A 21,450-nucleotide genomic window follows, 5' to 3' on the forward strand; every position below is an offset into this window, starting at 1 on the left:
TTAGAAATCCTTAGATACTAGTCACTTTTAATCCAAGACCTCAAGGCTGCAACTTTCTACAGTGTCTTAGCCCCATGATAGATCATTGATAAGGAAGAAAAGACAATTAGTGGGGCTATGGATAGAATCTTAAGAAGGCCGATCATCATGGAATGGGATGTGTGACAATGAAATATGGAATTGGTTCAAAGGTTTATGGTCATTGTCATGGCAAAACTAAACCAAAACAATTGATAGAAACAGAAAATAGGTGCAGGAGTCGGCCTTTTGGCCCTTCGAGCCTGCACCGCTATTCAGTATGATCATGGCTGATCATCCAACTCAAAACCCTGTACCTGCTTTCTCTCCATACCCCCTGATCCCTTTAGCCACAAGGGCCATATCTAACTTCCTCTTAAATATAACTAATGAACCGGCCTCAACTGTTTCCTGTGACAGAGAATTCCACAGATTCACCACTCTCTATGTGAAGAAGTTTATCCTCATCTCGGTCCTAAAAGGCACTATCCTTTATCCTTAAACTATGACCCCTCGTTCTGGACTTCCCCAACATTGGAAACAATCTTCTTGCATCTAGCCTGTCCAATCCCTTTAGAATTTTATATGTTTCAATAAGATCCCCCCCTCAATCTTCTAAATTCCAGTGAGTATAAGCCTAGTCAATCCAGTCTTTCTTCATATGAAAGTCCTGCCATCCCAGGAATCAATCTTTGTACCTCTATGGCAAGAATATCTTTCCTCAGATTAGGGGACCAAAAATGCACACAATACTCTAGGTGTGGTATCAACAAGGCCTTGTACAACTGCAGTAGAACTTCCCTGCTCCTGTACTCAAATCCTTTTGCTATGAATGCCAACATACCATTTGCCTTTTTCACCGCCTGCTGTACCTGCATGCCCACCTTCAATGACAGGTGTACAATGACACCTAGGTCTCGTTTCACCTCCCCTTTTCCGAATCGGCCACCATTCAGATAATAATCTGTTTTCCTGTTCTTGCAACCAAAGTGGATAACCTAACATTTATCCACATTAAATTGCATCTGCCATGAATTTGCCCACTCACCTAACCTATCCAAGTCGCCCTGCATCCTCATAGCATCCTCCTCACAGCTAACACCGCGGCCCAGCTTCGTGTCATCCGCAAACTTGGAGATGCTGCATTTAATTCCCTTGTCTAAATCATTAATATATATTGTAAACAACTGGGGTCCCAGCACTGAGCCTTGCGGTACCCCACTAATCACTACCTGCTATTCTGAAAAGGTCCTGTTTATTCTCACTCTTTGCTTCCCGTCTGCCAACCAATTCTCTATCCACATCAAAACCATACCCCCAATACCGTGTGCTTTAAGTTTGCACACTAATCTCCTGTGTGGGACCTTGTCAAAAGCCTTTTGAAAATCTAAATATACCACATCCACTGGCTCTCCCCTATCCACTCTACTAGTTACATCTTCAAAAAATTCTATAAGGTTCTTCAGACATGATTTTCCTTTCACAAATCCATGCTGACTTTGTCTGATGATTTCACCTCTTTCCAAATGTGCTGTTATCTCATCTTTGATAACCGACTCTAGCATTTTCCCCACCACCGATGTCAGACTAACTGGTCTATAGTTCTCCGGTTTTTCTCTCCCTCCTTTTTTAAAAAGTGGGGTTACATTAGCCACCCTCCAATCCTCAGGAACTAATCCAGAATCTAAGGAGTTTTGAAAAATTATCACTAATGCATCCACTATTTCTTGGGCTACTTCCTTAAGTGCTCTGGGATGCAGACCATCTAGCCCTGGGGATTTACCTAACACCACTTCCCTGCTAACATGTATTTCCCTCAGTTCCTCCATCTGAATAGACCCTCGGTCCCTTACTATTTCTGGAAGATTATTTATGTCCTCCTTAGTGAAGACAGAACCAAAGTATGCTGGCCTGTGACTGCTGTGGAGATGTTATACTTGCCTGACACACCCCCAGCTCCAATGACTGCTCCAAAAGTCAAATCCTTTATTCGATCTTTTATTAGAAATGAGCAAATATAAAATTTTGTAGTGATGAAACTTAAGCATATCCAAGCATAAGCTAAGCACTATTCAGTGATATCTCAGCGGTCAGCAAAAGAAATTACCTCTGCCAATTCCAAGTGAAAAGCTGCAACAAACTAAACAAGGATTAGTAATTTATTTCCTTTGCTTTTCCCAAGCCCCCACTAATGTGACAAGATACCATGATAAACATAATAAATGAGCAACATAATAAAGTTGTTGCCACGTATAGCAGGCTTGTTGCAAGCTCCATTTCAAATCTACAGTATACTACTAATTTCTACAATTTATCTTAGCATTTTCTGTTCAAGTAGCTGATAGTCACATCAGATACAATAGACTGATCCTTCTGAACATTGGAAAGACGGGATTTACCTTTTCTTTGATGCATCACCAGCACTTGCATTGGACTTATGCTTTGGAGGCATGGTTACAAGGGTAAATAAGAGAAAAATTTAAGCCAAATACAAAGTTGCACACTCAACATAGTGTTAATGGCAACATGATCCGACTTTAAATTGTGAACAGTGTTCTCCTTCCTTGAGCCGACAAACCGCTGAAGCTGCGTAATGTTTTCTTGAGTGTCACAAAGTAGTGTGTGTGTTCGTTATTACAAACCATTGTATTTAACTCAAATTTTTAATATAATAGGCTTTATGGCAGTCCATTTGTAAGTACGAGTTGTCCATAAGTCGGACGTTCGTAACCCAGGGACTGCCTGTACAATAATAATTGTAACTCCATGCTACCAAGATACTGGAGACATGAAATCTCAACATTTCCACAAATGTCCTCTTTTGATAAGTGGTCTATCCTAGACTGTGATCTTCTCCTGACAAACTGGGTTGCTCCTCTTGACTGCATTCAGGAAACTCTGTTTTCAGTTGTTGCTGCCAAAGCTTATTTAAGTGCAAAACTATCAGCTTTGGGCGAGCGTAGATTTTTCACCACCACGGTCTCCCTTCAATGGTCCATTAACAGTCCAACCCAGCATAGGATCCTTCATTAACACTGCAAATCACTTGCAATGGTTGCCATGCTTTAGGTGCATTCACCCCTTCGGCAGCTCAATTTATGACTCAATTTCCTCTCATATGAGGAATGTTCCCTTTGTAAACAGGCATACGTTCCTGCATATAGATGTTAAGCAATTCACAATAGTTTATACCATCTAAGCCAGCCACATCCAATTCTGAAATGACATAGCTACTCAAAATGTTCTGTTGACCCTTTGTGTGTAAGGGAGTACGTGTTCCTTTTCCTGTCAGGTTGAGTTTGATCATGAGGCCCACTGTTCAGAACCCTGCTATATTTCCTTGATCTAGGAAAACATAAGTAACTACTGTCTTGTTATTCTTCTTAGACTTCACCTGAACTGGAATTATAGGCAATTTTAAATCATGATGTTAAGGCCCCCCCCCCCCCCCATAAGACCATTAGATACCAATGCAGTACTCACAGTAGTTGGATCTCTGGCACTGAGTCTGCCTCTGTGACTCAGATAGGAAGGGGGAAGAAGAGGCATGCTGTGGTGATAGGAGATTAATTAGTTAGGGGAATGGACAGTAGATTCTGTGGGCGAGAACAAGATTCCCAAATGGAATATTGCCTCCTAGGTGCCAGTGTCTAGGATATCTCAGATTATTCTAAGGATTCTTAAGTGGGAGTTCACTCTCCCAGCCAGAAGTTGTGGTCCAAGTAGGTACCAATGACTGGGTAGGAAAAGTGACAAGTTTCTGCATAGGAAGTTCAAGGAGTTAGGTGTTAAGTTAAAGGACAGGTCCTCCAAGGTTGTGATCTCAGGACTGCTACCCATGCCACGTGCTAGTGATGCTGGAACTAGGAAGATTATACAGTTTACTATGTGGCTAAGGAATTGGTGTAGGAGAGAGGGAATAAGATTTGCAGCTGATATGAAGATAGGTGGAGGGGCAGGTTGTTTTGATGAAGTAGAGAGGCTATAGTAGAACTTGAATGAATTAGGAGAATGAACAAAGAAATGGCAGATGTAATACAGTGTCGGGAAATGTATGGTCATGCACTTTGGAAGAAATAAAAGAGTTGACTATTTTCTAAATGGAGAGAAAGTACAAAAAAAAACTGAGATGCAAAGGGACTTGGGAGTCCTTGTGTAAGATTCTCTTAAGGTCAATTTGCCGGTTGAGTCTGTAGTGAAGAAGGCAAATGAAATATTAGCATTCATTTGAAGAGGACTAGAATATAAAAACAAGGATGTAATATTGAGACTTTATAAAGCACTGGTGAGGTCTCACTTGGAGTTTTATGAACAGTTTTGGGGCCCTTATCTTAGGATGTTGTAAAACTGGAGAGGGTTCAAAGGAGGTTCTTGAAGATAATTCCAGGATTGAATGGCTTGTCATAGGAAGAGTGTTTAATGGCTCTGGGCCTGTACTCACTACAATTCATAGAATAAGGGGTGACCTCTATGTATCTAATTGTGAAAGGCCTTGTGTGGATGTGGAGAGGTTGTTTTCTATGGTGGGAGAGTCTTAAGACCTGAGGACACACCCTCAGAATAGTGGGGTGTCCTTTTAGAATAGAGATCAGGAGGAATTTCTTTAGCCAGAGAATTGTGACTCTGGAGTTCTTTGCCAAAGGCAGCTGTGGAGGCCAAGTCTTTATATTTAAGGCAGATGCTGATAGTGGTCAGGGCATGAAGAGATAAGGGCAGAAGGCAGGAGTGGTCAGGGCATGAAGAGATAAGGGCAGAAGGCAGGAGATTGGGGGATGAGAGGAAAATTGGATCAGCCATGATGAAATGGTGGAGCAGACTCAATGGGCCAAATGGCCTAATTCTGCTCCTATATCTTATGGTATTACGGCAATCATGTTGATTCTTTCAGCTTATTCTTTATATTGGTTTGGATTATTTTACTTGTATGTCAGTGAATTTCATTCATTTGATCAGCCTTTTATTAAATAATTTCTGTATTGTTTTCAGATGTTGGTGATGGCATGGGAAGGAGATTGCCATTTGGATAATTCCTGTTCAGCTTATTTCTTGGACTGTATACCTGGTGATCTGGAATTACATCAAGCTATTAGTGACATTGATGAGAGACTGAAGAAGAATGCAATTTGGTAGGTTGTTTCCTGTAGTCATGTTTTAAATTGGGTAGTTACAACTAACAGTTATTTCAGAGTAATGTGTTCATATCATTTCCTTTTGTTAGGTGAAGAGGTTGCAGAATGTAAGAAAAAGGTAGTACATGGTGGGTTTTTTTTTTAAATCAATTGCATATTGTTTTTGATGAGCGAGTGGCAGATATTCAAACAGCTGTCTTAAATTCAGCTTAAACTTGTTCCAAATAGAGAGATTTCATGATCAACGGAGGATGTCAAGGATGAAATTAAATTGAAACACAGAGTACACAAGGTGGGGAAGAGCTCATGGTGGATTCGAGGATCAAGAATTTCTCAGGAAACAGCTTTGAAAAACAAATAAGTTTATGAGAAAGGAGAACATTTTTGCTGGAAAATGTGCAGGTCGTATCAAAGGGACCAGAAAGTTTCTATAGATAGTGATATAGGTAGTGTGGGTGGGATCTCTTGGGTGTAAGACTGGGAAATCAATATCAGCAAGTAAAGAAATGGCATACATTCTCCCATCTACTTACTCTAGCTTCCTCCCCCTTCCTTTCCTGTCCCAATGAATGACCTTGGTTTGAAACTTCAACTGTTTATTCATTTCCATAGATCTGCCTTACCCGCTGAGTTCCTCCAACATATTGTATGTGTGGCAGGCACAAATGCATGTGACTGATACTAGTTAGAAATTGTTTGGCAACAGTCTGCTGTACCAATTAAGTGACATAGTGTTCCAATTAAACCAAAGGGAATCCTGGCTATTCTCTCTATTTGTTTTTGTTCCTTTAGAGTTTTCCCAACTAAGCAGCTGTCCTAATTAACCGATAGCCCAATTCACTGGAATTCAATGTATCTAGTTGAGCCACTTTTGTTGTCCAGTTTGCTGTGTCATAAAGCATTGAAGTGCATGTACATCTGCAACCAAAACTTAATGACAATGGTATAGCTAACAGCGCTGAGATTAAAGGATAAGTCAACAATTGGGATTGCATCATATCCCAGTATCTATTTCCCAGGGTTGAAGTGTTTACTACTAGAGGGCATGCATTGAAGGTGAGATGGGGTAGGTTCAAGGAGGATAGGAGGAGTAAATTTTTTACTCAGGAAGTAATGGATGCCTGACTTTTTAAAAAACATTTAGTTAGGCACATGGATGTAAGGAAGATGGAATTGGATTGAATGGAACTGAATTGACTTCATTTCTTACATCCTTCACATACATGAGGAGTAAAAATCTTTACATTTCTGTCTAAATGTGCAATGTACAATCACAGTAATTTAAAATAATTTACAATAAATAGGACAATCAGTGTAATATAGAGTACACTCAAATCAGCGTGAGTTAATTAGTCTGATGGCCTGCTGGAAGAAGTTGTACCAGAACCTATTGGCTCTGCCTTTTATGCTGCACTACCATTTCCCAAAAGGTAGCAGCTGGAATAGATTGTGGTTCGGGTGACATGGGTCCCTGATGATCCTACAGGCCCCTTTTACACACCTGTCCTTGTAAATGTCCTGAATCATGGGAAGTTCACAACTACAGATGCACTGGGCTATCTGCACCACTCTCTGCAGAGTCCTGCGGTTAAGGGAGGTACAGTTTCCATACCAGGCAGTGATGCAGGAGGGAAGGTCATTAAATAGGTAGGAGGGATTAATGTTTGCATGTTTGTGAATTGCTTTTTAGCTGGTTTGGCACAGCATTATGGGCCAAATGGCCCGTTCCTATGCTCTACTGTCTATGTTATAGATAAATTTACAATCAACCAACAATGCTGGTAGAGCACTGTTTAATTGGTTCTCCAATAATGCATTGTCTGTTATCAACTGAAAGTTTGATGATCATCTGAATGGATCCCTTTGTATTATATACAAATAAGAGAACACTTTCCTGACACTGCCCTACCCCAAAAAATCTTGGCACTTACACGAGGTTAAGAGTCCTACAGATTTTTTTGGGTGTAATTTCTGCAACATTGAGGAGAATTACATGACAAGTGATTTAATTGAATTATGCTGCATGCTAAAGCAGGCAGGAAATATTAACCAGGAATATAAAGTTAGCCTCTTGAACAGATACAGGAAAAACAGTAGTGTGGAATTTTTTTAAAATGTAGATCTTAACAGATCCAGAATGGCTTCTCAGCAAAATACTAGAGTGGGGTATATGAAGATATTTCAATGGATTTCATTGCAAGGACAATCTATATATTATTTTGCTTGTTTGAGGGTTTTTTTACCTCTATAAATTGATTAATTTTTTGATACTTTATTTGATTTATATTGTTTATTTTCTCCTTTCTGTTTTTCAGTATTGAGGAGACTGTGAAGGAACTGCAGTCAGATTTTGATAAGCTCTCTGCAGATCAGAAGCTGCAGAATACTGACAGCTTGCAATGGTTAAACAGTTCCAATACTTCCTCTACCAAACTGTTCACAACTCCACGTAATCAATTGACAGAATTTCTGAAAGCACTGGTAAATCATTTTATTATAGAGCTGTAAAACATAGTAAAAGCATTTGATTTAACGTTACTCTTGTCTCAGTTTGCAAAACTATGAAGTTTAAACTTGGGGAAAGTACCTAATTGCCAACTTTTTTTGTTATCTGTTATTGGAGTGTCTGACTACCAGTTTTTCCCGGCATTGGGCAGCACTTTCTGACTGCTCTTTCTGAGAATCATAAAGAATGAAAAGAGTAATTTGACATATCAATGCTGGATCTTGATCAGCTCTTCACTGATCCCATTCCACCTCTTTCATAGAAACATAGAAAACCTACAGCACAATACAGGCCCTTCAGCCCACAAACTTGTGCCGGACATGTCCCTACCTTAGAAATTGCTAGGCTTACCTATAGCCCTCTATTTTACTAAGTTTCATATACCTATCTAAAAGTCTCTTAAAAGACCCTATTGAATCTGCCTCCACCATTGTTGCTGGCAGCCCATTCCATGCACTCACCACTCTGAGTAAAAAAACTTACCCCTGACATCTCCTCTGTACCTACTCCCCAGCACTTTAAACCTGTGTCCTCTTGTGGCAACCATTTCAGCCGTGGGAAAAAGCCTCTGACTATCCGTACGATCAATGCGTCTCATCATCTTATACATCTCCATCAGGTCGCCTCTCATTCTCCGTCACTCCAAGGAGAAAAGGCTGAGTTCACTCAACCTATTCTCATAAGGCATGCTCCCCAATCCAGGCAACATCCTTGTAAGTTTCCTCTGCACCCTTTCTATGGTTTCCACATCTTTCCTGTAGTGAAGCGACCAGAACTGAGCACAGTACTCCAAGTGGGATCTAACTAGGGTCCTATATAGCTGCAACATTACCTCTCGGCTCCTAAATTCAATTCCATGATTGATGAAGGCCAATCCATTATACGCCTTCTTAACCACAGGGTCAACCTGTGCAGCTGCTTTGTGAGTCCTATGGACTTGGACCCCAAGATCCCTCTGATCCTCCACACTGCCAAGAGACTTGCCATTAATACTACATTCTGCCAATATATTTGACCTTCCAAAATAAACCACTTCACACTTATCTGGGTTGAACTCCATCTGCCACTTCTCAGTCCAGTTTTGCATCCTATAAATGTCATGCTGTAACATCTGACAGCCCTCACACTATCCATAACATCTCCAACCTTTGTGTCATCAGCAAACTTACTAACCCATCCCTCCACTTCCTCTTACAGGTCATTTATAAAAATCTTGAAGAGTAAGGGTCCCAGAACAGATCCCTGAGGCACTGCACTGGTGACCGACATCCATGCAGAATATGACCCATCTACAACCACTCTTTGCCTTCTGTGGGCAAGCCAGTTCTCGATCCACAAAGCAATGTCCCTTTGGATCCCATGCCTCCTTACTTTCTCAATAAGCCTCGTATGGGGTACCTTATCAAATGCCTTGCTGAAATCCATATACACTACATCTACTGCTCTTCCTTCATCAATATGTTTAGTCACATCCTCAAAAAAATTCAACCAGGCTCATAAGGCATAACCTGCCTTTGACAAAGCCATGCAGACTGCTCCTAATCATATTATACCTCTCCAAATGTTCATAAATCCTGCCTGTCAGGATCTTCTCCAACAGCTTACCAACCACTGAGGTAAGACTCACTGGTCGACAATTTCCTGGGCTATCTTTACTCCCTTTCTTGAATAAAGGAAAACATCTGCAACCTTCCAATCCTCCGGAACCTCTCCCGTCCCCATTGATGATGCAGCAATCTCCTCCCTCACCTCCCACAGTAGCCTGGGGTATATTTCATCTGGTCCCGGCGACTTATCCAAATTGATGCTTTCCAAAAGCTCCAGCACATCCTCCTTCTTAATATCTACATGCTCAAGCTTTTCAGTCTGCTGCAAGTCATCACTGCAATCTCGAAGTTCCTTTTCCATAGTGAACACTGAAGTAAAGTACTCATTAATTACCTCTGCTGTTTCCTCCGGTTCCATGCACACTTTCCCACTGTCACACTTGATAGGACATATTCTTTCACATCTTATGCTCTTGCTCTTCACATACTTGTAGAATGCCTTGGGGTTTTCCTTAATTCTGCCCACGAAGGCCTTCTCATGACCCCTTCTGGCTCTCCTGATTTCCTTCTTAAGCTCCTTCCTAGTAGCCTTATAGCCTTCTAGATCTTTAACATTACCTAGCTCTCTGAACCTTTTGTAAACTTTCCTTTTCTTCTTGACTAGATTTATTCCAGACTTTGTACACCATGGTCCCTGTATCCTACCATAACTTCCCTTTCTCATTGGAATGTACCTATACAGAACTCTACACAAATATCTCCTGAACATTTGCCACATTTCTTCTGTAGTTTTCCCTGAGAACATCTCTTTCCAAATTAAGCCTCCAATTTCCTGCTTGATAGCCTCATAATTCCCCTTACTCCAATTAAGCACTTTTCTAACTTGTCTGTTCCTTTCTTTTCTTTCTAAATCTTTTTATTAATATTAGTAATATGGACAGAATACAGATGATATATTGATAAAGAAATTACCAACATACACATTCCATTACATATGAAAAAAAACATACATAATAGTTACAATATAAATGAGTTTACCAAGACATAAGCCATAAGATATATGTATGGACATAGTAAATCTAAATATTTCATAATGTATAATATAAAAAAAACAGAAAAAAGAAAGAAAAAAAAACAAAAAAAATTTATATAATGCAGAACTAGCTAATCTAATCTAATAACTATAACTAATAAGTAATATAAAAGAAAAAAAAGCAAAAGAGAAGGAAAAAAAAAGCGGGCTGTTTATAATATCTCACAAAAATAAGTATTCATCAATGCCGTCACTTCCGGTCCTCTCAAAATACATAAGCTAAAAGCTGGAAAATCAAATGAACTTGGCACAGGGTCATATTGCATCATATGAAAATGTTGAATAAATAGTCTCCATAACTTTCCTATCTCTCTCCAATGCTATTGTAAAGGAGATAGAATTATGATCACTATTTCCGAAATGCTCTCCCACTGACAGATCTGACACCTGACCAGGTTCGTTTCCCAATGCCAAATTAAGTACAGCCTCTCCTCTTGTAGGCTTATCTACATATTGTGTCAAGAAACCTTCCTGAACACACTTAACCAACTCCACCCCATCTAATCCCCTTGCTTTAGGAAGATGCCAATCAATATTTGGGAAATTAAAATCTCCCATCACAACAACTCAGTTATTATTACACCTTTCCAAGATCTGTTTCCCTATCTGCTGCTCGATATCCCTGTTACTATTGGGCAGCTTATAAAAAACACCCAGTAGAGTTATTGACCCCTTTCCTGTTCCTAACCTCCACCCATAGAGACTCTGTAGACAATCCCTGCATGGCGACACGATCTCTGATCAACATTGCCATGCCCCAACCTCTTTTGCCTCCCTCCCTGTCCTTACTGAAACATCTAAAACCCAGTACTTGAAGTAACCATTCCTGTCTCTGAGCCATCCAAGTCTCTGTAATAGCCATCACATCATATCTCCAAGTACTGATCCACGCTCTTAGCTCATCTGCTTTGTTCACAAAACTCCTTGCATTAAAATAGACACATCTCAAACTTTCGGTTGAGCGCCTCCCTTCTCTATCACCTGCCTATCGTCCCTCTCGCACTGTCTACAAGCTTTCTCTATTTGTGAGCCAACTGCCTCTTCACCAGTCTCTTCAGTTCGGTTCCCACTCCCCAACAATCTAAGTTTAAACTCTCCCCAGTAGCCTTAGCAAACCTCCCCGCCAGGATATTGGTCCCCCTCAGATTCAAGTGCAACCTGTCCCCTTTGTACAGGTCACACCTGTCCCAAAAGAGGTCCCAATGATCTAGTAATCTGAATCCCTGCCTCCTGCTCCAATCATTTGACAGGCTTTCTTGTCATATTCCTTATACAAAAGCTGCATTCAGTCTTTAATGGCAGATTATTTTATCTAAATTTAAGATCAGGAGAGAGGACATTTTGCTGTCTAGAACTTTCAAGTAAATTAACTTGGAAGGTAGACCCAAGGGCTTGTTCCACTCTGCAGGCCTTTCTGAAGAGATGATTTCAGTTGACATTTGGCCCCTTACCTTTATGTGCAGAGACCTAACGTGCATCAAGTAACGGTAAAAAGCTGTTATTGTGTATCAATACATGATGTGGGTGATGCACTTCAGACACACTGTTGGGGTTTTCCCTCAACACTCTTGTTCTTTGACCCCCTTTTATTAAAATAACTTTTTCCTGCAGGTGTTAGGCTAAGCATCCTGATATAACTTTAGGGGTGTTCAAAGACCATCAGGTAGCTTCTTGCACACATGAACTTTGAGCTATTGAAACAAAATGGAACTTGTGTTATAAGCAGAAGTTAGTAACTCCTCTACTGAAAAGAAAATCAACAGCTAAGATACTGTCCTGATGCTTAGTTTAGAACAGCATTTGTGAAGTTTAAAACTGAACTGTCTGTTCACTTATTCTGAGAAAGATTACAAGAAGACAGGGTCATGAGTAGCTCACAAGATTCTTCAAGCCTGCCCTCTATTAACTGTGAATATAGAAAAATTATGCTGGCTTCAACTTCTGTGGGAATCCCCTATAATTTTCTATTCCTTGATATTTCACATTATTGTAATATATCTAATGATATAGCCTCCACTATCCTGGGGCAGAAAATTCCAGGATTTACTATTCTCGGAAGCATTGAGGGGAAAAAGGGACAGAATAGCTGAAACAAAAACGTAAAGTGGGTGAATAATTGTATTGAAATGTTTCATCAAGTATTCCATATATGCCAAATGAATTTCCTGAAAGGTCATTTTATTCTGCTATTTCAGAGTAGCATTTGGGAAATAACACAAAACTTGACACTTAGTTGTAAACTACAATTCAGATTTATTGCAGGACAACTTTTTTTTCTTAGAATATTCTGTAAAACTGGTTTTCCCCATGCAGTCAGAGGAATCTTTAAAAAATCATATGCGATACAAGATACAGTATGTATTTTTGAACTGTAGAATTAGTTACAAATTATGTTAGTTCTATTGAGTATTTGTTCCAAGTTTCTAATTATCTTTTTTCCTGTGCTACAAGCTTCATTTTCTGAAAACTGAGAAAGGTCTGGAGGAAATGATCTTTCAGCTGCTTTTGGAGCTCTCTGATGAGTGTGGTGTAGTCTTTCCACTGACTTCATGTGGAGCATCATTTCACCTTCCTTCCACAACGTCAATTCATGCTGTTGAAGACAGTGGTTTTCTTGATGCCCTGTCCTTGTGGGATGATGTGAGATTGTATCTTCGTCGGTTCATCTTTGATAAGCTTCAAAATTGTCAAGAAATAACTGATATGCTTACAGCCTTTCAACTCAAAACTCAGTGTCTTCGACAACTTCTATTTTTGTATCCAGAAACAGAAATTATAACCAGATATCAAAATATCCAGTTCCAGTCTGTACAAGATCTGCTACAGAATAAAGTCTTGATCAACGGCAATGAGATCAGTTTTGAAAAAATGGTTCATGGATTTGAAAACATCATTCCTTCGTTATTAAACATGATGAGACAAGATTTATATGCTTTACGAACACTTGTGGAGGAGTCTAAAGTACTGAAATTTATTAATGAAACATACCTACAAAATATTGCAAGCGAACTTTACATTTTGATTGACAAGTTTTGTGAACAGCAGTTGAAGAAAAATGCACTACATTCGACAAAGCTACATGGAACAAAGGCAAACAAATGTTTAAACAAGCAAAAGGGAACAGTACACTCTGTGGGTCAGTGCTTTCTGTTGCTATTTATTTTAGTAGAAAGAGTGATATGTTTAATGGTTATGCACATTATTATTTTAATAATTTAAATAAAAAATTACATCATCAGCTTTGGCTCAGATGTAACATTCACAGTGTTTTGGGTTGAAAAATCCACTTGTGTGCTTGAACATGTTCCATCAATGGAATATTGGGAAAGTGCTACAGTGACAAAGGCTTTTGACTGAAGATATAGGAGGTAACGCTTGCTGAGGTGGATATAAAAGATGCTGTAAGGCCATAAGATATAAGAGCAGAAGCAGGCCATTTAGCCCATCGAGTCTGCTCTGCCATTCAATTATGGGCTGATCCAGTTCTTTCAGTCATCCCCACTCCCCTGCTTTCACCCCATATCCTTTCATGCCCTGGCTAATCAAGAACCTATCTATCTCTGCCTTAAATACACCAACTGTCTTGGCCTCCACAGCCACTTGTGGTAACAAATTCCACAGATTTACCGCCTTCTGACTGAAGTAATTTCTGTGCATCTCAGTTCTAAAAGGACGTCCTTTAATCCTGAAGTCGTGCCCTCTTAACCCAGAATCGCCTACCATGGGAAATAACTTTGCCATATCTAATCTGTTCAGGCCTTTTAACATTCGGAATGTTTCTGTGAGATTCCCCCCCTCATTTTACTGAACTCCAGGGAATACAGCCCAAGAGCTGCCAGACGTTCCTCATACGGTAACTTTACCTATTTTTCCCTTTTTCCTTTTAAGCAGCCATAGATATGGAGGATTAATGGCACATTATTAATTTTAAGGATTAGCACTGAGTTAAGGTTAGGATAATATTTATAAACCTGTACTTTCTATAATGCTGCAAGTAACAGCTATCAAAATTCTTATTGATTAACAATCAGATCATGTGTTATTTTAGTATTTCAATTGTTCGAATATAGAAACATAGTAAATAGGTGCAGGAGTAGGCCATTCGGCCCTTTGAGCCTGCACCGCCATTCAGTATGATCATGGCTGATCATCCAACTCAGAACCCTGTACCTGCTTTCTCTCCATACCCCCGATCCCTTTAGCCACAAGGGCCATATCTAACTTCCTCTTAAATATAGCCAATGAACCGGCCTCAACTGTTTCCTGTGGCAGAGAATTCCACAGATTCACCACTTTCTGTGTGAAGAAGTTTATCCTCATCTCGGTCCTAAAAGGCTGCCCCTTTATCCTTAAACTGTGACCCCTCGTTCTGGACTTTCCCAACATCAGAAACAATCTTCTTGCATCTGGCCTGTCCAATCCCTTTAGGATTTTATACGTTTCAATAAGATCCCCCCTCAATCTTCTAAATTCCAGTGAGTATAAACCTAGTCGATCCGGTCTTTCTTCATATGAAAGTCCTGCCATCCCAGGAATCAATCTGGTGAACCTTCTCTGTACTCCCTCTATGTCAGGAATGTCTTTCCTCAGATTAGGGGACAAAAACTGCACACAGTATTCTAGGTGCGGTCTCACCAAGGCCTTGTACAACTGTAGTAGAACCTCTCTGTTCCTGTACTCAAATCCTTTTGCTATGAATGCCAACATACCATTTGCCTTTTTCACCACCTGCTGTACCTGCATGCCCACCTTCAATGACTGGTGTACAATGACACCCAGGTCTCGTTGCATCTCCCCTTTTCCTAATCGGCCACCATTCAGATAATAATCTGTTTTCTGTTCTTGCAACCAAAGTGGATAACCTCACATTTATCCACATTAAATTTCATCTGCCATGAATTTGCCCACTCACCTAACCTATCCAAGTCACCCTGCATCCTCATAGCATCCTCCTCACAGCTAACACCGCCGCCCAGCTTCGTGTCATCCGCAAACTTGGAGATGCTGCATTTAATTCCCTCGTCTAAATCATTAATATATATTGTAAACAACTGGGGTCCCAGCACTGAGCCTTGCGGTACCCCACTAGTCACTGCCTGCCATTCTGAAAAGGTCCCGTTTACTCCCACTCTTTGCTTCCTGTCTGCTAACCAATTCTCTATCCATATCAATACCATATCCCCAATACCGTGTGCTTTAAGTTTGCACACTAACCTCCTGTGTGGGACCTTTTCAAAAGCCTTTTGAAAATCTAAATATACCACATCCAGAGGCTCTCCCCTATCCACTCTACTAGTTAACATTTTCAAAAAAATTCTATAAGATTCGTCAGACATGATTTTCCTTTCATAAATTTCTTTTGTCCTTTGTCCTTTGATTTTCCTTTGTCCAATGATTTCACCTCTTTCCAAATGTGCTGTTATCACATCTTTGATAACCAACTCTAGCATTTTCCCCACCACCGATGTCAGACTAACCAGTCTATAATTCCCCGGTTTCTCTCTCCCTCCTTTTTAAAAAAGTGGGGTTACATTAGCCACCCTCCAATCCTCAAGAACTAATCCAGAATCTAAGGAGTTTTGAAAAATTATCACTAATGTATCCACTATTTCTTGGGCTACTTCCTTACGCACTCTGGGATGCCGACCATCTGGCCCTGGGGATTTTTCTGCCTTTAATCCTGTCAATTTACCTAACACCACTTCCCTACTAACATGTATTTTCCTCAGTTCCTCCATCTCACTAGACCCTCGGTCCCTTACTATTTCCGGAAGATTATTTATGTCCTCCTTAGTGAAGACAGAACCAAAGTAGTTATTCAATTGGTCTGCCATGTCTTTGTTCCCTATGATCAATTTACCTGTTTCTGATTGTAAAGGACCTACATTTGTCTTGACGAATCTTTTTCTTTTCACGTATCTATAAAAGCTTTTACAGTCAGTTTTTATGTTCCCTGCCAGGTTTCTCTCATAATCTTTTTTCCCTTTCCTAATTAAGCCCTATGTCCTCCTCTGCTGGTCTCTGAATTTCTCCCGGTCCTCAGGTGTGCCACTTTTTTTTGCTAATTTATATATGTTTCTTCTTTGGACTTGATACTATCCCTGATTTCCCTTGTCAGCCACAGGTGCACTATCTTCCCTGGTTTATTCTTTTGCCAAACTGGGATGAACAATTGTTGTAGTTCATCCATGTGATCTTTAAATGCTTGCCATTGCATATTCACCGTCAACCCTTTAAGTATCATTTGCCAGTCTATCTTAGCTAATTCACGTCTCATACCTTCAAAGTTACCCTTCTTTAAGTTCAGAACCTTTGTTTCTGAATTAACTATGTCACTCTCTATCTTAATGAAGAATTCCACCATATTATGGTCACTCTTACCCAAGGGGCCTCGCACGACAAGATTGCTAACTAACCCTTCCTCATTGCTCAATACCCAATCTAGAATGGCCTGCTCTCCAGTTGGTTCCTCAACATGTTGGTTCAGAAAACCATCCCACATACATTCCAAGAAATCCTCTTCCTCAGCACCCTTACCAATTTGGTTCACCCAATCTATATGTAGATTGAAGTCACCCATTATAACTACTGTTCCTTTATTGCACGCATTTCTAATTTCCTGTTTAATGCCATCTCCAACCTCACTACTACTGTTAGGTGGGCTGTACACAACTCCCACCAGCGTTTTCTGCCCCTTAATGTTATGCAGCTCTACCCATATCGATTCCACATTCTCCAGGCTAATGTCCTTCCTTTCTATTGCGTTAATCTCCTCTCTAACCAGCAATGCTACCCCACCTCCTTTTCTTTCCTATCTATCCCTCCTATATCCTGTCCTATCCTCTTTCCTGTCTATATCATCCAATCTTAATCTACACTCCTTTAAATTGCTAATTTAAGAATACTTTTCTTCAGCTTTCTTTGTGAAATGTCCCATGATTAGGTTAGGGCTAAATTGGGGGTTGGCTGAGGTTGCTGGGCAGTGTTATTCAAATGTTAGCATTTATTTCAGGAGGTATAGAATACAAGAGCGGGATGTGATGCCGAGGCTTTTAAGGCACCAGTGAGGCCTCACCTAGTGTATTGTGAATAGTTTTGGGCTCCTCATCTAAGAAAAATTGTGCTGGCATTGGAGAGAGTTCAGAGGAGGTTCACAAGGATGATTTCAGGAATGAAAAGGTTATCATATGAGGAACATTTGATAGCTCTGGGTCTGTACTTGCTGGAATTTAGAAGGATGAAGGGATCTCTTTCAAATGTTTTGAATGTTGAAAAGCCTAGATAGTGTAGACGTGAATAGGATGTTTCGCATGGTGTGGGAGGAGGGGTTCTCGGACAAGAGGACACAGTCTCAGGATAGAGGGGTATCCATTTAAGATAGTGATGTGGAGAAATTTCTTCAGCCAGAAGGGGGTGAACTTGGAGAATTTATAACCACAGGCAGCTGTGGGTACCAGGTTGTCCGGTGTATTTAAAGCAGAGGTTAATCGGTTTTTGATTGGACACAGCATCCAAGGTTATGGCAGAAAGCCTGGGAGTGGGGCTGAGGAGGGGGGAAAAAAAGATCAGCCATGAATGAATGGCGGAGCAGACTTGATGGGCCTTCACGCTATATCTCTAAATAAAATCAAACATGAAAATGCACTTATGAAGGTGACTTCAATAAAGACACAATTTTAGAATATTAAAAAGAGCTGGTGATTAGAGGTGTTCATTAGATTATTTCAATTCTAACACTGGTTATCAGGTAGTCTGGTGCAATGTTTTTCTTTATGCATTTGAGGAGAGGCCTGAGACAAACCGTTCAAGTTCACATTTTTGCGAGATTTGCACTTATAAAATCCTTTATTCGTTTGTGGTCGAAAGTCCTACTATAGAAATAGAAAAAGATATAACCATTTTAAGTTCTGTCTGTGAACAAGAAAAATCAAAATGGTGCCTTCCAGGGCATAAACCAGCAGAGATTAAATGAGTACTATTTACTTTTCCAAGTATCTTGTTACCCTAACTGAATAATTTTCATAGAAGTTATGTTACAAACTTCATTGCTCTATAGTTTATCTGTAACTGTTTTGAAGGCTGATGTGAAATTTTTGTTGTTCAAGAAATTATTTAAATATTTAAAAATATTGATGTTAAATGTATAACTGTTTATTACCTCACTTTACTTTCATAATTTAGTATGTGGGATCTGTAGGTGTACATAATGAGAAAAATACTATTGAAATTATGGAATGTTCCAGCTATATCATAATGTACCACCAGATTGGGGAAAATAGCTTTGCAAAAATCTTCAACACTCGTGTTACAAAATGACTTAATATTACTCTTTAGTCATCACGTCTCAGATGTTATACTCTGAATTAAATATTAGGAGATGGCTGAGGTTTTTCCCTAATATCCTTCCCAGCATTTTAACCTTCACCCTTGTGCAGTCTTCTGGTTTTGTTGTTTCCTGGGTTTGATATTTGCATGAGATTCTTGTATTGAACTTCATGGGCAAAAAACTGCAGCTTCAGTTATGCAGTTTTTATGACAATGAATCTGTAAAGAATTGTTATCATTGCACTCTGAAATTTTATCCACGTTTGTAGATATTGCAGGAGTTTTGAATTTGTTGCTAAGTTCTTTGGACTATGTCTGGTTGGAAGATGAGATATTGCTCATTAATCAAGTTTGGAATAATGTATGAGGTAAGAGAGGCCAAAGCTGGCAGTCAGAATGGAATCTGTATGAAGAATTAAAGAGACCGGCAAATGGAATCTTAGACTGAATGGAGGTGTTCATCTAAAACACCACTAAGATCCACAAGGCAGCAAGGGAGCACTACTACCTACAAATATTCCTCCCAATTCAAAACCATCATGACTTGTAAATATGATCCTGTTCTTTCATCATTATTATGATTGAATCCTGGAATTCTTTGCCCAACAATATGGTGATGCTGCTTTTGTCAGAAGGACTGCATTATTTAAGAAGGTACTATGCCACTATCTGTTCAAGGGCCATTAAAAAATTCAAAGTTTAAAGTATATTTAATATCGCAGTATGTATACCTTATGTAACCTTGAGATTCGTCAATAGAATCCATTTAAAAAAACACACAATAAAGGTTGGTCTTTGACAGGCTTTCTTTCTATGCAAAAAAGACCATCAAGTACCCATTGTGCAGAAAAAAAAGAACAAATGGTGCAAACAATAAAAATGTAAACAAATAACACACAGAACATGAACCACAGAGTGCACAGCCATGGAGCTAGTTCAGCTCTAATGTGAGTGAAGCCAGTCCAGGAGCCTGATGGCTGCAGGCCATAGCCACAGAGCTGAGGTGTATACGGATGGCTGCTGGCCACAGCTTCAGAGTTAGTTCAGCGCTGAAGTGAGTAGTCTCACGGAGCACTGAGCTGAACACCAGTTCATCTTTCATCCTATACATAGGTGATAAATGTTTTTCCAATGATGATCATGTTCCACAAATGATTTTTCTTAAAATGAAAGTATACACGGATTTGTGGGGAGAAGTCATGAGAAACTGGTTGACTTTAATTCAGTTCCAGCACATTCTTGCTAATTTATTATTACACTGACTTACACCTACATTATAATTTAGAGGTCTCATATTAATGCATCAGATCCATCATAAACAGTAAGTAGAATTCAGAATGTTGCCTTTTTGGGATGAAGAGGATAGGTTGTCTAAGAATAGAACTTTATCAGCTGTAAATGAGAGGAGCTTATGAAGAATTTTAAAACAATAAATTCAAAGAGAATAGATCTCCAAGACCATAATCATTGGAAGTTATTGGAAATTTTTATCTGCTCTTGAATACACAGTAATGAACCTAGAGCTATTAGGTAGAATTTAATAAAAACTTCAGAGTGGTGGTCATCAATAGAACTATCTTGGTAACTGGCAGAGCTTGGAATGGATGTAGCTCCGCTTTTAAAGCTCAAGATCATGATGGTTGTTTTGAAAGGGCAAATGATAAAGCTAAAGGTTTCTGATGTATCCTTAAAATCTCATAAAGGAAAAGGAATACAGTTCCAAGACTAATGAGAGCTATATTTTGAAAGTACGGAAATGTATCCGTAGTTTTTTTTTGCTACGTTGAGCATTCTTTTATGGTGTTATTTGAAATATAAGGAATACATGAAAGAAGTGAATCAGATCAAATTGCCAATAGAATTTGAGTATGCAAAAAACAGCATGATTCCCCAGTCCCATGTAATGCTACTTAAAGATTTGGAGTTTAATTTTTTAAATACAGTAACTTATCTCATGCAGCTGGGTGCAGCCAGCATGTTTGACAATAAATTTGTGCAGGAAAATTAAATCAGAGGTAAATCATTTCATGATTATCAATTCCCAGAAGATTAGAACATCCTCCTGAATAAAATGTATAATAATTGGCTTTAGACCATGGAGGACACATAATTCCTTCTACCAAAGGCTGTTATGGTATTGCAGAGCCACAGGGGTAATAAGAAAGAGGCTGGAAATAGGCTTGTTCTGCAAAGGATACTGTGGATAAAGTGATAGAAAATGAAGTGGCAATAAGTATAGTCCATAGGGGAATTGCACTTCAGTTCAGGTCTAATATTTCTTGGAATCTGGCAGCAAGCCATCTGATGATTGTTTACTTTTGCAACACCATCTGTTCTGTTCTTTAGATGGCACTTAGTGCCAGTTAAATTACAAATGTTAAGGGATTTTTCCCTTTAAACCATTCATGATCAGTCATCCAGTATAAATAATGTTTGTTTTAGAATAATATACGGAAGCCATCAATGTGATCAGAATTTTCAAGAGCACATTTATAGATGAAGGGTTTGGAGCATCTATATCTGTATAATTTAAATTTTATGTATGTTGCTAATTAAAACAAATTGCTTAAATTTTGAGAACTTACAGTAAGTATTAATATAAGAACATGAATTTAATAAAGAAAATATTTTAAAATCCTATCTTCTTTGTAAGAAAGTCACTCAATCTCTCAGTTTTAAATCCTTAAATTTCTTCTATTATGTTACACAGTATATACCCAACAAATAAACAATAACATTGAAAATCTGATTCCCAGGCAAATGTTCATGAGTTTTGAGAGTTCTTTAACCAGTATCTGAATTTTCAACTGATACTCAAAAAATTGGGATTTA

General features: G+C 39.3%; 1 protein-coding gene across 6 annotated transcripts in view; it reads left to right on the top strand.

Moving 5' to 3' along the window:
* The window catches only part of kiaa0825 (KIAA0825 ortholog), a 341,406-nt gene that overhangs the window by 12,339 nt on the left and 307,617 nt on the right, over nt 1–21,450 (top strand). For all 6 annotated transcript variants that reach the window (XM_059969308.1, XM_059969309.1, XM_059969307.1 and 3 more), the window contains exons 2-4: nt 5,005–5,144; nt 7,463–7,628; nt 12,745–13,429. In XM_059969308.1, the coding sequence (XP_059825291.1) occupies nt 5,005–5,144; nt 7,463–7,628; nt 12,745–13,429 (991 nt within the window). The remainder of the gene's footprint in view (nt 1–5,004; nt 5,145–7,462; nt 7,629–12,744; nt 13,430–21,450) is intronic.

Source organism: Hypanus sabinus, chromosome 5 (genome assembly GCF_030144855.1).
Source record: "Hypanus sabinus isolate sHypSab1 chromosome 5, sHypSab1.hap1, whole genome shotgun sequence".
Classification (NCBI taxonomy): domain Eukaryota; kingdom Metazoa; phylum Chordata; class Chondrichthyes; order Myliobatiformes; family Dasyatidae; genus Hypanus; species Hypanus sabinus.